The 15,535-nt window shown below is 44.9% G+C and overlaps 2 protein-coding genes across 2 annotated transcripts in view; both read left to right on the forward strand.

Annotated features, from left to right (window-relative positions):
* LOC149460770 (uncharacterized) overlaps positions 1-14,248 on the forward strand; it is a 93,077-nt gene extending 78,829 nt beyond the window's left edge. The window contains 1 exon segment of the mRNA XM_089679238.1: positions 10,886-14,248. Coding sequence (XP_089535364.1) covers positions 10,886-12,725 — 1,840 coding nt within the window. The 3' untranslated portion in view covers positions 12,726-14,248.
* On the forward strand, positions 3,559-9,712 carry LOC149460772 (uncharacterized). Its single transcript, XM_089679315.1, has 2 exons — positions 3,559-3,752; positions 9,326-9,712. The coding sequence occupies exons 1-2, from the start codon at positions 3,594-3,596 to the stop codon at positions 9,611-9,613; spliced, it is 447 nt and encodes a 148-aa protein (XP_089535441.1). The 5' UTR covers positions 3,559-3,593; the 3' UTR covers positions 9,614-9,712.
* Positions 14,249-15,535: the final 1,287 nt, after the last annotated feature.

Genomic DNA, 15,535 nt, shown 5'->3' on the forward strand with positions numbered 1-15,535 from the left:
GAGGTCCAGTGTTTCTGTGGGGATCACCACATCAGGCAGACTGGATATTGCTGTTCTTTATGATGAGCTTTTACATCATTGTCATTTGTGAGTATATCACTAGGTAATGCACTAGGCTGTTGTGCCCTTGTTTGATGCTTTGTATCTGTCATTCTGCTATAGGCCTGGTGGGAAGGAATTCATTACAGGGCACACTGTACAGGTTCTATATGTAGTCTCGGGGGTCCCTGTGGAAGTCCATGTGTGGACACTTCTACCTATGATAAATGACAGGCTAAACCCACCTGGAGACTTTCTCCACACCTGGAGTGTGCTGAGTTCTTGGAGAACATCTACACAGTGTTTCCAGATTGGCTTTATCACCCCAACGAGCTCGCTCCAGTTCATGGATGTCATCATTATGTTTGGAGGATCTCACCAGTCAGGAGCCTTTCCTGTCATCCTACATGTTCCTTTCTGAGGATTGTTCTATCCTTCCAAACAAATGTATGAAATCATCGATGAGTCCTCCTTCTATGTGATCTAGAAGATCTCCAATCACAATGTCTTTATGAATGAAGTGGATGGCCCAGTTTATATATTATTTATTTCTTTACAGCTTTATTCCCTCCAGGATTCATTCTTTATTTATAGAACCATTCAAGGAAGTGTTCTTACTTTGAGAGATCTCCACCACCATTCCTCTGTGACCATTACATCCTTGTCATTTATGTCTAACATCTTCATTATGAGTGGCTTGATATATATTCTAATACTTTAGGATGTATTTTTGCATTTTCTTTTTACCCAAAGGATCAGTTTTGGAGATCTCTGTTTTATTATGCATACCTTTGTTTTTATCTTGTGTTCTGTGTCTTTAAGACTTTTCTATATGTACAGAAATATCTTTGTTAAACATTTGGCTGCATAAGAGTTCAATTTATTTTTTATTACTTTTTTATTTTTGAACTTCTGTGGTATCCCTGTAAGGTAGATACAATGCTAGAATGTTTATTATGGGACATTTCTCGGGGCTGCGATTACTATAAACTGGACAAGATGGTGATCTCACTTCTACCCAGACAGGAAGTCTCTATGGAATACAGACAGGACATGATGTCACATATAAATGGGAAGTTCTGGGGGAGGAAGTAGAGAGGAGACATTGCTGGAAGTGGCAGCAGAGGAGGTAAAAAGATGCTATTTCCTATATACATCCAGTAACCCCCCATCATGTCCGTCCTCTTCCACCATAGTCATGTCCGTCCTCTTCCTCCATAGTCACTGTGACGTCTTTTATCTCCAGCAGATGATACACACATATATAGTGTGGGAACCCAGATTAACCCCTTCAGGGGCAGAACATTCCCCCACTTCCGGGGCCGGAACATTCTCCTCATTGTGGAGGTAAATTCTAGTAATATGGTCCTCTAAACAAACAGCACTGACAATAAATAGACAAGACAAGGACCATCCTGACCATACATGGCCTACAAAGGGCAATGATTACACTACACAGGCAGCCAATGGGTAATCATTACACTACACAGGCAGCCAATGGGCAATCATTACACTATGCAGCCAACACAATGATGGAGTGCCGGGGTCAGGAGTATGGAGTATAGAGCCCCTTACATTGCTGGTCAGGAGGAAGGAAACATTCCCCAGCCTGCCATGTAGAATATGTTCCATCATTGGTGTCAGAGGGGGGAAAACTGAGTAACGAGGAAAGTATAGGAGCTGAGGGGTCTCTCAGGGGATACTGAGGATGAGGGACTTTAGTTCCCCTAACGGGGCAGTGGAGTTCTAGGGCTTTAAGGGGGTAGAGTAGCTGAAGGAATCTGCGTGGATAGCGTTGGTAGGGAGCAGGGCTCTGAGGGAAGAAAAGGTTGTCAGGTAGGGAGGGGGGCTCTTGGTGATTGCTCTCCCACCTGTATTTACTTTCCAGACCTCCTTACAGAACTCCAGCAAGGAAAGGAAGGCAACCTTCACCTTCTTAGCATCTCATTATTTTCCAAGATACCAAGTGGAAGGAGGGCAGTGCTTCGCCCCTTGGTGGGCACTTGTTCCTACAGGAGGTCTGTTGGTGCCTTATTGACTAAAACGTAGTCAGGGGTCAGTGCTATACATCTTCAGGAGACACTCCAATACCTCCCATGACACAGGCTCTGGGAGTGCCCGCTGCTGGAATTCAGAGCCCCAGGAACCCACCACCTCTCTGTACAATGTCCTGGATATTACAGTATACTTGGAAATGAAGAGAACTAACCCCTCCCTTCTGCTGTTCTCCTACCCAAACTGGGTTGTCATTGGAGGGAAGAGAACAGACTCCTCCCCCACAGCTATCTACTCCACCAGAAGCATCCTCCTGCTATCCAATCCAATCCCTTTTCTTACTGCAGAGAGTGACAGTGGCATCACTCCTGTCAGTCAGCAGGCTGCCAATTATCCAGACCTTGTGATAACCCAACATTGATCTCACAGCACTGCCTCAGAGCAAACAAGTCAAAGGAAGGATCGTATTTATCATTCATTGTCTGCAGATTTAAAACTCATCAAAACCAATTCAGAGACCAAATAAACCCAACATAAAAAAGGAATTTTCGATATGGCAGGTCAAGTGGGTCCCAGGACCTCCAAGATGTAAAATGCTATTAGCAAATGCTAACATTTTCAGACTAAATGTCTTCCCATGGGGGCAGTAGTTTTTAAATGTCCAGCAACCCTCCTATTCCCCCCTCACATCCACATCCTATTATTGTGTGACCAATACCATCCAAATCATTCTTACTTTCATTTCCCAAAGTTATCCATCTACAAGGAGACCTGTATAGATCACATGGTGGCACCAATGAGGATGGAGGAGGACCGGAGTCACATGACTGAGAAGATACTAAACCTCACCCTGGAGATCATCTACCTGCTGACCGGAAAGGTGAGGGGGATTCTGGGAGGTCACATGACATCACTTTTATCTGTACTAATAATACACAGACCTGATCGGAGAGGTGAGGAGGATTTTGGGAGGTTACATGACATCACTCTTATCTCTGTTAATAAAACGCAGACCTGACCGGAGAGGTGAGGAGGATTCTGGGAGGTCACATGACATCACTCTTATCTCTATTAATAAAACACAGACCTGACCGGAGAGGTGAGGAGGATTCTGGGAGGTCACATGACATCACTCTTATCTCTATTAATAAAACGCAGACCTGACCGGAGAGGTGAGGAGGATTCTGGGAGGTCACATGACATCACTCTTATCTCTATTAATAAAACGCAGACCTAACCGGAGAGGTGAGGAGGATTCTGGGAGTCTAACATGATATTCCTATTGGTTCTTCAATACAGAGATTTCCTCTTCTGAAGTCAGGTGATCATATGACCATCACAGTGCCTCCATGTGACTCCCTAAACCCTGAGAGACACAACATGCAGAAGATTCTAGAAGTCACCAAGAAGATGATGGAGCTGCTGACAGGAGAGGTGAGCGGTGCCGGGAATTCTGGGACATTCTCCAGTAACAGACAAGGGATGTGTCTGGATGGTGACTGTATCATTGTGTGTGTCAGGTTCCTATAAGGTGTCAGGGTGTCACTGTCTATTTCTCCATGGAGGAGTGGGAGTATTTAGAAGGACACAAGGATCGCTACAAGGACGTCATGATGGACGATCAGCAGACTTTCAGGAAGATTGTAAGGAAGGAATTTCCCCAGAATGAGGCGATATTGAAGCTCACCCTGGAGATCCTCAGCCTGCTGACTGGAGAGGTGAGTGTAATGAAGGGGTCAAATAAAGAAAAAAATCCTCTTGTGCTGCCAAACCTAATATGGTGAACTAAGAGTGTCTGCAAACACCAAACTGCGTTCCCACAACACTACAAAATAAATGGAGAGATAAATAGTGCTGCGCTACTCACTAAAGCTAACCATAAAGTAAACATCTGACAGAGCCCCTAACTAAGGTGATAGAAGTGCATACCTAGAGAATCACCAAACACAAGGGAATGAAAAGATCCAAAAACAATGGATGTCCTGCTAGGCAACACCAAATAGTCTGAGTAATATATATCAAGGCATAAATAATAATATACAGTATCTCCCAGAAGTGAGTCCCCCCTCACATTTGTGTAAATATTTGACTGTACCTTTTCATGTGACAACACTGAAGAAATGACACTTTGCTACAATGTGACGTAGTCAGTGTACAGCTTGTATAACATGTAAATTTGCTGTCCCCTCAAAATAATTCAACACACCGCCATTAATGTATAAACCGCTGGCAGCAAAAGTGAGTCCACCCCTAAGTGACAAGGTCCAAATTGGGCCCAAAGTGTCAATATTTTGTGTGGCCGCCATTATTTTCCAGCACTGCCTTAACCCTCTTGGGAATGGAGGTCACCAGAGCTTCACGGGTTGCCACTGGAGTCCTCTTCCACTCCTCCATGACGACATCACGGAGCTGGTGGATGTTAGAGACCTTGCGCTCCTCCACCTTCTGTTTGAGGATGCCCCACAGATGCTCAATAGGGTTCAGGTCTGGTGACATGCTTGGCCAGTCCATCACCTTTACCCTCAGCTTCTTTAGCAAGGCAGTGGTGGTCTTGGAGGTGTGTTTGGGGTCGTTATAATGTTGGAATACCGCCCTGCGGCCCAGTCTCCGAAGGGAGGGGATCATGCTCTGCTTCAGTATGTCACAGTACATGTTGGCATTCATGGTTCCCTCAATGAACTGTAGCCCCCCAGTGCCGGCAGCACTCATGCAGCCCCAGACCATGACACTCCCACCACCATGCTTGACTGTAGGCAAAACACACTTGTCTGTACTCCTCACCTGGTTGCTGCCACACACACTTGACACCATCTGAACCAAATCAGTTGATGTTGGTGTCATCAGACCACAGGCCATGGTTCCAGTAATCCATGCCCTTAGTCTTCTTGTCTTCTGCAAACTGCAGGCTTTCTTGGGCATCATCTTTAGAAGAGGCTTCCTTCTGGGATGACAGCCATGCAGACCAATTTGATGCATTGTGCGACGTATGGTCTGAGCACTGACAGGCTGACCCCCCACCTCTTCAACCTCTGCAGCAATGCTGGGAGCACTCATAGGTCTATTTCCCAAAGACAACCTCTGGATATGATGCTGAGCATGTGCAGTCAACTTCTTTGGTTGACCATAGCGAAGCATGTTCTGAGTGGAACCTGTCCTGTTAAACCGCTGTATGGTCTTGGCCACCGTACTGCAGCTCAGTTTCAGGGTCTTGGCAATCTTCTTATAGCCTAGGCCATCTTTATGTAGCGCAACAATTCTTTATTTCAGATCCTCAGAGAGTTCTTTGCCATGAGGTGCCATGTTGAACTTCCAGTGACCAGTATGAGAGAGTGAGAGCGATAACACCAAATGTAACCTACCTGCTCCCCATTCACACCTGAGACCTTGTAACATTAAGGAGTCACATGACATCCGGGAGGGAAAATGGCTAATTGGGCCCAATTTGGACCTTGTCACTTAGGGGTGGACTCACTTTTGCTGCCAGCAGTTTAGACATTAATGGCTGTGTGTTGAGTTATTTTGAGGGGACAGCAAATTTACATGTTATACAAGCTGTACACTCACTACGTCACATTGTAGCAAAGTGTTATTTCTTCAGTGTTGTCACATGAAAAGATAGAAGCAAATATTTACAAAAATGTGATTGGTGGACTCACTTCTGGGAGATACTGTATATAACAAAGCACACAAAATATAAAGATAATAATATTCCATTAAACACACACCCGGCTGAGCCCTCAACACAATGACAGTCTGTGAATAAATGTCCGTAAATGCAGGAAAAATCAAGTTCTATAATGCAGAAAAATCTTCAAATCAGCATATATTCCACACGTGACTTGGAAGAATCCTCCACCAGCTAGCGAGCACGCTCCCCTCCCATTTTGATCTATAAGTATTATATGTCAAATGCGCTTTAATGTCAATCTGAAATCCAACCAGCTCTCCTCTGTTGTCTGCTGGTGACCCCTCTAGCGATATAAAGATCTATAAAGAGGAATCGGGACCTCCTTCCTCCTGCCGGTGACCCCTATAGTGATATAAAGATCTATATAGAGGAATCGAGACCTCCTTCCTCCTGCCGGTGACCCTTCTAGTGATATAAAGATCTATATAGAGGAATCGGGACCTCCTTCCTCCTGCCGGTGACCCCTCTAGTGATATAAAGATCTATATAGAGGAATCGGGACCTCCTTCCTCCTGCCGGTGACCCCTCTAGTGATATAAAGATCTATATAGAGGAATCGGGACCTCCTTCCTCCTGCCGGTGACCCCTCTAGTGATATAAAGATCTATATAGAGGAATCGGGACCTCCTTCCTCCTGCCGGTGACCCCTCTAGTGATATAAAGATCTGTATGGAGGAATCGGGACCTCCTTCCTCCCGCCGGTGACCCCTATAGTGATATAAAGATCTATATAGAAGAATCGAGACCTCCTTCCTCCTGCCGGTGACCCTTCTAGTGATATAAATTTCTATATAGGGGAATCAGGACCTCCTGCCGGTGACCCCTCTAGTGATATAAAGATCTATATAGAAGAATCGAGACCTCCTTCCTCCCGCCGGTGACCCTTCTAGTGATATAAATTTCTATATAGGAGAATTGGGACCTCCTTCCTCCCGCCGGTGACCCCTCTAGTGATATAAAGATATATATAGAGGAATTGGGACCTCCTTCCTCCTGCCATAAGTAATGCATCCTAGAATTCCCCACTGCTTGGCCACACTGTCTGCTCATTTTGCAATCATCCGAAATAAGTACCCCTAAGTCCTTTTCCTCTGTAGTGCTGACCAACACTGTACCCCCAATGTTGTTCTCTCTCAAAGGATTCTTTTTCCCTAGGTGCATTATTTTACATTTAGAAACATTGAACTGAAATTTCCACTTCTCTGACCAATCTTCCAGCAATGCCAGATCCTGTTCCATGTTACAGACACCTCCAGGGATATCCTCCCTATTACACACATTTGTGCCATTAGCAAAGAGACATCCCCTTACCCAACAACCCTTTAGTTCTATAATTTACATATAGAACAGGACCCAGTACAGAAACTTGGGGGACACCACTAGTGACTGCTCTCTGTTCTGAGTGAACCCCATTTACAACCACACTCTGGTATCTATTCTTTAGCCAGCTGCACATCCACTGAACCACCCAAGGGCTAAGTCCTAGATTGTCCAGCCTTTGTATTAGATCGTTATGAGGAACTGTATCACATGCCTTGCTGGAATCATGATATGCCATGTCCACAGCACCACCCTGGTCCAAAACATTGGTGATATAGTAAAAAAATCCAATCTGATGAGTCTGGCATGGTCTGCCCTCAGTAAAGCCATGCTGCTTTGGATCCAGCAAGTTGTGTGTTTTTAGATGATCAATAATCCTTCCTTTCAGGAGTGATTCCATTAACATGACTACCACCGATGTTAGACTCAGTGGCCTGTAATTGCCGGCTTCTACCTTTCTGCCCTTCTTGTGGATCAGTACACCATTAGCTGTCCAGTCATGGGAAACTTCTCCTGTTAGAAGGCATTGATTAAAAAGATCCAACAACTAGACCTCAAAGTTCTCTGAGATCTCTGGGATGATCCATCAGGGCCCATTGATTTATTAATCTTTAACTGAGCCAGTTCCTCTGCTACCTCTGTCTCCGGAAATCCTAAAAATGATCCATCATTACTGGAACCAATATGATTTCCCAACTTATTATTGTTAGTATAATTTATTTCTGAGATGACAAAAGTCATTGTTTAAGTGGTTTGCTACATCCAGGTCTCCCTCAACATAGGTGTTGTGCCCAGTTTTCATTTTAGTGATCCCATCGTATTTTTCTATCACTAATGTACCTAAAAATGTTTTATCTCCTTTCTTCATAGATTTAGCAATTTCCTCCTCTTTCTGTGCTTTGGCAGCGCTGATAATGTGTTTGGCCTCCTTTTGTCTATTTTTATACTCTTCTCTGTCACCTCCACCTCCTGTTTCCTTGAATCTCTTATATGATGATTTATTTTCCTTTACTATCCTACTTCTCTCTTTAGTGAACCATATTGGTTTTCTCTTTTGTTTATTGTTACTAACTTGCCTGACATATAATCTAGTTGCCTCCAGGATGGTAGACTCTAACAGTGCCCACTGATTACTTACTCCGGTCATTTTACTCCAACCTTTCAACTCATTGTTTAGAGATTCACCCATTTCACCAAAACTCGTCTTTTTGGAATCTAAATTTTTAGTTTTTTTATGTGATTTTTCAGTTCTTATTTTAATATCATCCAAAGACATTGGTGATCACTAGAACCCAAGTTTTCTCCCACCTCAACATTAGACAGTCGATCCCCATTTGTCAGTACTAGGTCTAGAATATGATCACCTTGGGTTGGACTTTTTACTGTTTTAGAGAAGCCCCATTCAGTGCTCTCATTACATCTCTGCTCCTGCTTGTAATAGCAGTCTGAGAATTCCAGTTAATGTCAGGCGTGGTGACGTCACCCATAATGAAAACCTCCCCCTTCATTGCCATTTGTGTTATCTCATCAATCAAGAAGTCCTCCTAATCTTCAGTCTGTCCTGGGGGTCTGTATATGACACCAAATCTAAGGGAAGATCCCTCTCTGGTTGGAAGGCAGACCCAGAGGGTTTCCAGCATTTCATTTGTTGTTTGAATAATGTTATCCCTATGCTATTTCTGACATATATGACAACTCCACCTCCCCTCCCCCCTACTCTGTCTTTCCTGTATAGTGTATACCCTGGTATAGTTACGTCCCAGTCATCTGAATCCTTGAACCACGTCTCCGTAGTTACAAGAAGGTCCAAGTGGTCCCTAGACATAAGAGCTGTCAGCTCACAAATCTTGTTGCCTAAACTCGGAGCATTAGTGCAATGACATGACAAGCACTGCCATCTACTGCTTTATGTTTACCAGCAGAAACTGTAACTGAAGTGACCCCATCAGCCCCGTCCTGAGCAACACCAACCTCACATTTGTTTCAGCCTGCTGGGGACAGAAATGATCCTCAACAATGACATCTCTGCCCCCATTTCTCAGTTTAAATGCATGTCCAAAAACCTCCTAAATTCCATAGTAAGGAGCTGAGCGCCCTTGTGTGAGGGATGCAGACCCTCTCTATTGTACAGCTCAATGTCAGACCACCTGATGGCATCATGACTAACAGAACCAAAACCTTCAGCTTTGCACCAATCCTTTCACCAAACCTTGGACACTGCTATGCCAAGTACTTCCTCTTGTTGTCCATTATGGACAGGTAAGACCTCTTTGTATCACACAGAACTGTACAGGAGTCATGAAGAAATCTACCGACAATGACACCAGAAGGAGATCTCATCGTATGACCACAAGATCCTCGAGAATCCAGAATCCCATCACCATCCCCCCAATTCCATCCCTGATCCCTACAAGACAGAAGACACAGAGGATTCTAGAAGTTGCCAAGAAGATGATGGAGCTGCTGACAGGAGAGGTGAGCGGTGCCGGGAATTCTGGGACATTCTCCAGTAACAGACAAGGGATGTGTCTGGATGGTGACTGTATCATTGTGTGTGTCAGGTTCCTATAAGGTGTCAGGGTGTCACTGTCTATTTCTCCATGGAGGAGTGGGAGTATTTAGAAGGACACAAGGATCTCTACAAGGACATCATGATGGACAATCAGCCGCCCCTCACATCACCGGGTAAGAGGAGACTTTATTGTAAAGGAGAGAGCAGTACGAAGGATCCACCTAGATGGGAGGCGGTGGTGTGGGACCTCTGCAGCTTGTCTCATGTGGACATCTAGGCCACCACTGATTGCTGAATACCAATATTATGAGTCCTGACCCTTACACTATATAATTTATATTGTACATTACATACTCCTGACCCCTGCACTATATACTCTGTTGTACATTACATACTCCTGACTTCTGCTCTCCCCCTCCCCCCACTGCTATATATACACATAATATGAATTCTCTTTTGTTACACCCATTTCCTCCCAGCTGGACATTTTATATCGGATGATGTGATTGGAGCACAGACTTTTACATGGTGATAATAATGTGATAACATCCTCCAACTTTGGACCCTTAAACAGAAAGTGATAATGAGGGAGGAGTCAATACCCCAATGATGGCGGTCTTCGGGATCAGTCCAGTCTTCATCTTGGTTGTTCTCCCCCCATCCTCACTCTCTGACCTCTGGTGGGGCTCAGCCCCGCTGTTCTTCATGACTAAATCATGGACTAAATAAGGAAGTGCAGTACTTCTTGTGTTGGGAAGATGGTGATGAGTGATAGAGGGGGTGGGGACCCTCGTCCTATAATCCCCTCATCACTGTCCCTCCTATAAAAGACAGTTCTGGTTGTTTCCTCACTCTCTGACTAAGGTCCATGAATAAAGAAATGACCTGGTAGGAGATCAGAGGAGCCATTTCCTAGTTCCCTTGAGGGTGGAATTGTAAGCTCCTCAGAGACCAACCTGCCTGATGTGGGCAGAGTCCTGGTTTGGGGGAACCAATCAACTCCTGTCTAGTAATCCTCTTTGTCTTTGTATTTTAGTCCATGGCCAGGAGATGAGGAAAACCTCCGAGGATTGTCTCACTTTGTCTCCAGACTGGAAAGTAGAAGATGAGGACATCACACAGTATAGTCCAGGAGAAAACCCGGCTCCCTCCAATGTTCATCCGGCACCACCCAGTGTAGATGGACCATTGGATTCCTCGTATCCTGAGGAACCTCAGACTGTGCGGTACCGGGCTGGCCTTCCAACAGGGAAGAGCTTCTCCTGTCCTGAGTGCGGGAAATGTTTTCATTCCAGATTCCTTGTTAATAGGCATAAAAAGACTCACACAAGTGAGAAGCCGTATTCCTGTCCTGAGTGCGGGAAATGTTTTTCAGTGAAGTCCTATCTTTACAGACACCAGAAATCTCACACAGGGGAGAAGCCGTATTCCTGTCCTGAGTGCGGGAAATGTTTTTCACAGAAGTCCCATCTTCACACACATCAGAGATCTCACACGGGGGAGAAGCCGTATTCTTGTCCTGGGTGTGGGAAATGTTTTTCAAAGATGTCCAGTCTGTACACACATCAGAGATCTCACACAGGGGAGAAGCCGTATTCCTGTCCTGAGTGTGGGAAATATTTTTCAGAGAAGTCCAGTCTGCACACACATCAGAGATCTCATACGGGGGAGAAGCCACATTCCTGTCCTGAGTGTGGGAAATGTTTTTCAGAGAAGTCCTATCTTTACAGACACCAGAGATCTCACACAGGGGAGAAGCCGTATGCCTGTTCTGAGTGTGGGAAATGCTTTTCAGAGAAATCCAGTTTGCAGAAACATCAGAGATTTCACACGGGGGAGAAGCCGTATTCTTGTCCTGAGTGTGGGAAATGTTTTTCAGAGAAGTCAATTCTGCACACACATCAGAGATTTCATACGGGGGAGAAGCCGTATTCCTGTTCTGAGTGCGGGAATTTGTTTTCACAGAAGTCTGATCTTTACAGACACCAGAAATCCCACACAGGGGAGAAGCCGTATTCCTGTTCTGAGTGTGGGAAATGTTTTTCACAGAAGTCCGTTCTTTACAGACACCAAAAATCTCACACAGGGGAGAAGCCGTATTCCTGTTCTGAGTGTGGGAAATGTTTTTCACAGAAATCCAATCTGCACAAACATCAGAGATTTCACACAGGGGAGAAGCCATATTCCTGTCCTGAGTGTGGGAAATGTTTTTCACAGAAGTCCAGTCTTCACATACATCAGAGATCTGACACAGGGGAGAAACCATATTCCTGTCCTGAATGTGGGAAATGTTTTTCAGAGAAGTCCAGTCTGCAGAAACATCAGAGATTTCACACTGGGGAGAAGCCGTATTCTTGTCCTGAGTGTGGGAAATGTTTTTCACAGAACTCCAGTCTTTACACACATCAGAGATCTCACACAGGGGAGAAGCCATATTCCTGTCCTGAGTGTGGGAAATGTTTTTCACAGAAGTCCAGTCTTCACACACATCAGAGATCTCACACAGGGGAGAAGCCATTTTTCTGTCCTGAGTGTGGGAAATGTTTTTCAGAGAAGTCCAGTCTGCAGAAACATCAGAGATTTCACACTGGGGAGAAGCCATATTCTTGTCCTGAGTGCGGGAAATGTTTTTCAGAGAAGTCCCATCTGCACAAACATCAGAGATTTCACACAGGGGAGAAGCCACATTCTTGTCCTGAGTGTGGGAAATTTTTTTCAGAGAAGTCCAGTCTGCAGAAACATCAGAAATCTCACACAGGGGAGAAGCCATATTCCTGTCCTGAGTGTGGTAAATTGTTTTCAAAAAAATACCATCTTTACACACATCAGAGATATCACACAGGGGAGAAGCCATATTCCTGTCCTGAGTGTGGGCAATGTTTTTCACAGAAGTCCAATCTTTACAGACATCAGAGATGTCACACTGGGGAGAAGCCATATTCCTGTTCTGGGTGTGGGAAATGTTTTGTAAATAAATCACATCTTGTTACACATCAAAGTTTTCATACAGGGGAAAAACCATACTCCTGTTCTCAGTGTGGGAAATGTTTTTCAAACAAGTCATTTTTATCACAGACATCAGAGATCTCACATGGGGAGAAGTCATATTCCTGTATAGAATGTGGGAAATGCTTTTCATAGAAGACATATTTTTACACACATCATGGCTGATGTTCATCATGGAAGAAACAGTTCATAAGGAGATCAGAGGTTACCAAAGACATGGATGAAGTGTGGGACCGGGTTGGCCATTGATGCCTGAAGAGGAAAAAAATGGAGTGTGAAATGCTCTGTAATGATGGAAAACATTCCCCCGGCTCAGCAAATCTCCTAATGACATCGGTGTTTTAGCCCCATTCACAGAGAAGGAATGGACATGAGATAAAATCTCTCATACAGACAGAATGGTCATGTGACTTTATAAAAAGGAACGCCAGAAAATCACATCAATCAAATCTTCCAATGTGTTCTGTGCAATCTGCGTATAAATAGGGGGAGGGGCAGACCCGGGGACATAAAGTGAGTACACAGAGGGGGGGCTGGCTTACCATGGTAGGCTGGAAGCGTCATAGACCCGAGCACCAGCATGTCCACCGGCCACCATAAACAAGGGAGCTGGCCCAGCACAGAACTCCTGGGAAGACTTACCTGACGCCACTTTCCTGCTCCACTTTCCATCCAGCCAGTGATGGTCCTGCTGCCATTTGTTTTATTATTGGTGTATACTCTGATCAGCAGGAATCATTTCTCCTGAAGAAGTGAGCGCTGCACCACGAAACGCGTGGAGATGGATGACGTTGTTGGATCCTCCTTATGGTGCTCAGAATTCTGTCCCACGGTGATTGTTGTCCAGGAATTGTCCATTGATGGACTTTGTGAGAGATTTCATGGCCTTGTACACCTGCTGGGAGGGTTTTATGATTTCTACACTGATTGGGAAGAAAACATTGGAAGGTCCTTATTGATCTGTTTTTCTGGAGTTCCTCTTTATAAAGTCTCATGAGTCCCATTGTGTCTGTATGAGAGATTTCATCTAGGGTAAGGACTGACCTACACCCCATCCATGCAAACTTACCTCTCCGGATCTGCTAAGGAATGGACATGCACTTTCACCAGGTGAATGGTTCCACACATTCTTTATGAATGTCAGGAGACGTTTCTATAAAGACGGGAAGTATGGAGCAGAGAAATTAATAGACCTCCCAGCAATGTTATTACCAGGCTGCAGCTAGGGGGAGCTCTAATGTCACCCCAGCAGAGTGATCCCATCTAGCCTACATTAACCCTCTCACTGCCAGAGCTGTTTCTGCATGATTTTGCACACATGGGAAAATGCAGATTTTGGTCCTGAAGATGAGATAAACCCCCAAACATCTATTCTGTGACATCAGAGGCCCTGGAGAATAAAATGGTGGTGATTGTTAAGGTGTTCCCCTACACAGATTCCCCTTCATATCCGCCTTTATTTCCTCCTTTCCCCCATTTTCTATGTTGGGATCTTTTCTACAATACTTTGTTATAATAATGGAACACGTTGTGTATTGTATTGTACACCAATAATAATGACTCCGCCCCCACATTCCAGACAAGGGATCTTCCTGACCAATCAGATTCCTTCCTTTATTATTTCCTGATTTTTATGCTTCAATCTTGTTAAATGTAAAATTATAATAAAACATTTATTGAACAAAAACTATTGTGTGTGTCGGTGCAATGACGGCAAACTTCAATATAGAACATTGCTCCTCGGTGACACCTCACACCCTTCAATAACGGCGCAGAGTGCGGGGGTCAGCAGTATATCATATACAGCCCACCATACAGAGTGCAGAGGGGGGCTGTAGTGTGCCCCCCCCTCCTGATCCATACCAGGCCACATGTCCACAACATGGGGGTCACCTTACCAGGGGGGATTCCCCCAGGCATAGCACCTTGTCACCTTGGCTGGTGGCTGTGGGGATCTTTGGGTGGGGGTCATATTGGATTCTGGAAACCCTCTTTAACAACAAGGGGCCCCCATATACCGTTCCCCCATGTGAATGAGTATGGGGTATATAGTACCCGACAATAGCACCAGCCCAATGACAGCTCCCTAAACTGTCATCATCTACATAAGTGAAGGGACAGGGATGGTGGGACCTTATTACCCAAATGTGACCAGTGACCATATTTGGTCAGTGATGTCACTGCTATCCCCGCCCCCTTCCTTACATGGCAGGGATTCCCAATGACATCACTGATTCCTAGGGGTGTGGCCGCTGTACCAATCCATGTCTTCCTCAGGCACCAGTGACAGCGGGAAACTGATATATATAGAAGTGGTAGAAATGTCTCTTCTATATTTGATGATCGGCTCCTGCAAAACACGAGACCGGAACAGGCAAAGTTTGGTTTGTACTGTTGTCTCATCCCTACTCTCTGAAAACTAAACCCAGAGCTCATCCCAAGTGGTCATTGTATTTGTCCCTTACATTGGTGACCAATGGGAGAAGGACCCCTTATATTAGTGGTCATTGTAGTTGTCCCTTACACTGGTGACCAATGGGAGAAGGACCCCTTATATCAGTGGTCAGTGTAGTGGTCCCTTACAATGGTGATCAATGGGAGAAGGACCCCCTTATATCAGTGGTCAGTATAGTGGTCCCTTACACTGATGACCAATGGGAGAAGGACCCCCTTATATCAGTGGTCAGTATAGTGGTCCCTTACACTGATGACCAATGGGAGAAGGACTTTATTATATCAGTAGTCAGTGTAGTGGTCCCTTACATTGGTGACCGATGGGTGAAGATTCCTCTTATATCAGTGGTCAGTCAGTGTATTGGTCCCAATGGGAGAAGGACCCCCTTATATCAGCGATCAGTGTAGTGGTCCCTTACATTTGGTGACTAGTGGGAGAAGGATTCCCTTATATCAGTGGTAGGTGTAGAGGTCATTTACATTGGTGAGCAATGGGAGAAGGATCCCCTTATATCAGAGGT

The sequence above is a fragment of the Staurois parvus genome, unplaced genomic scaffold (genome assembly GCF_062004578.1).
Source record: "Staurois parvus isolate SC_StPar_1 unplaced genomic scaffold, SC_StPar_1.0 ptg000221l, whole genome shotgun sequence".
Classification (NCBI taxonomy): Eukaryota; Metazoa; Chordata; class Amphibia; order Anura; family Ranidae; genus Staurois; species Staurois parvus.

Excerpts from the sequence above, each read along its gene's own strand:
- LOC149460772 (XM_089679315.1), top strand. The coding sequence starts at position 3,594 with ATGGAGGAGTGGGAGTATTTAGAAGGACACAAGGATCGCTACAAGGAC. Across the intron at positions 3,753-9,325 it reads TCAGCCTGCTGACTGGAGAG|AACTGTACAGGAGTCATGAA; the intron begins GTGAGTGTAATG and ends TGTATCACACAG.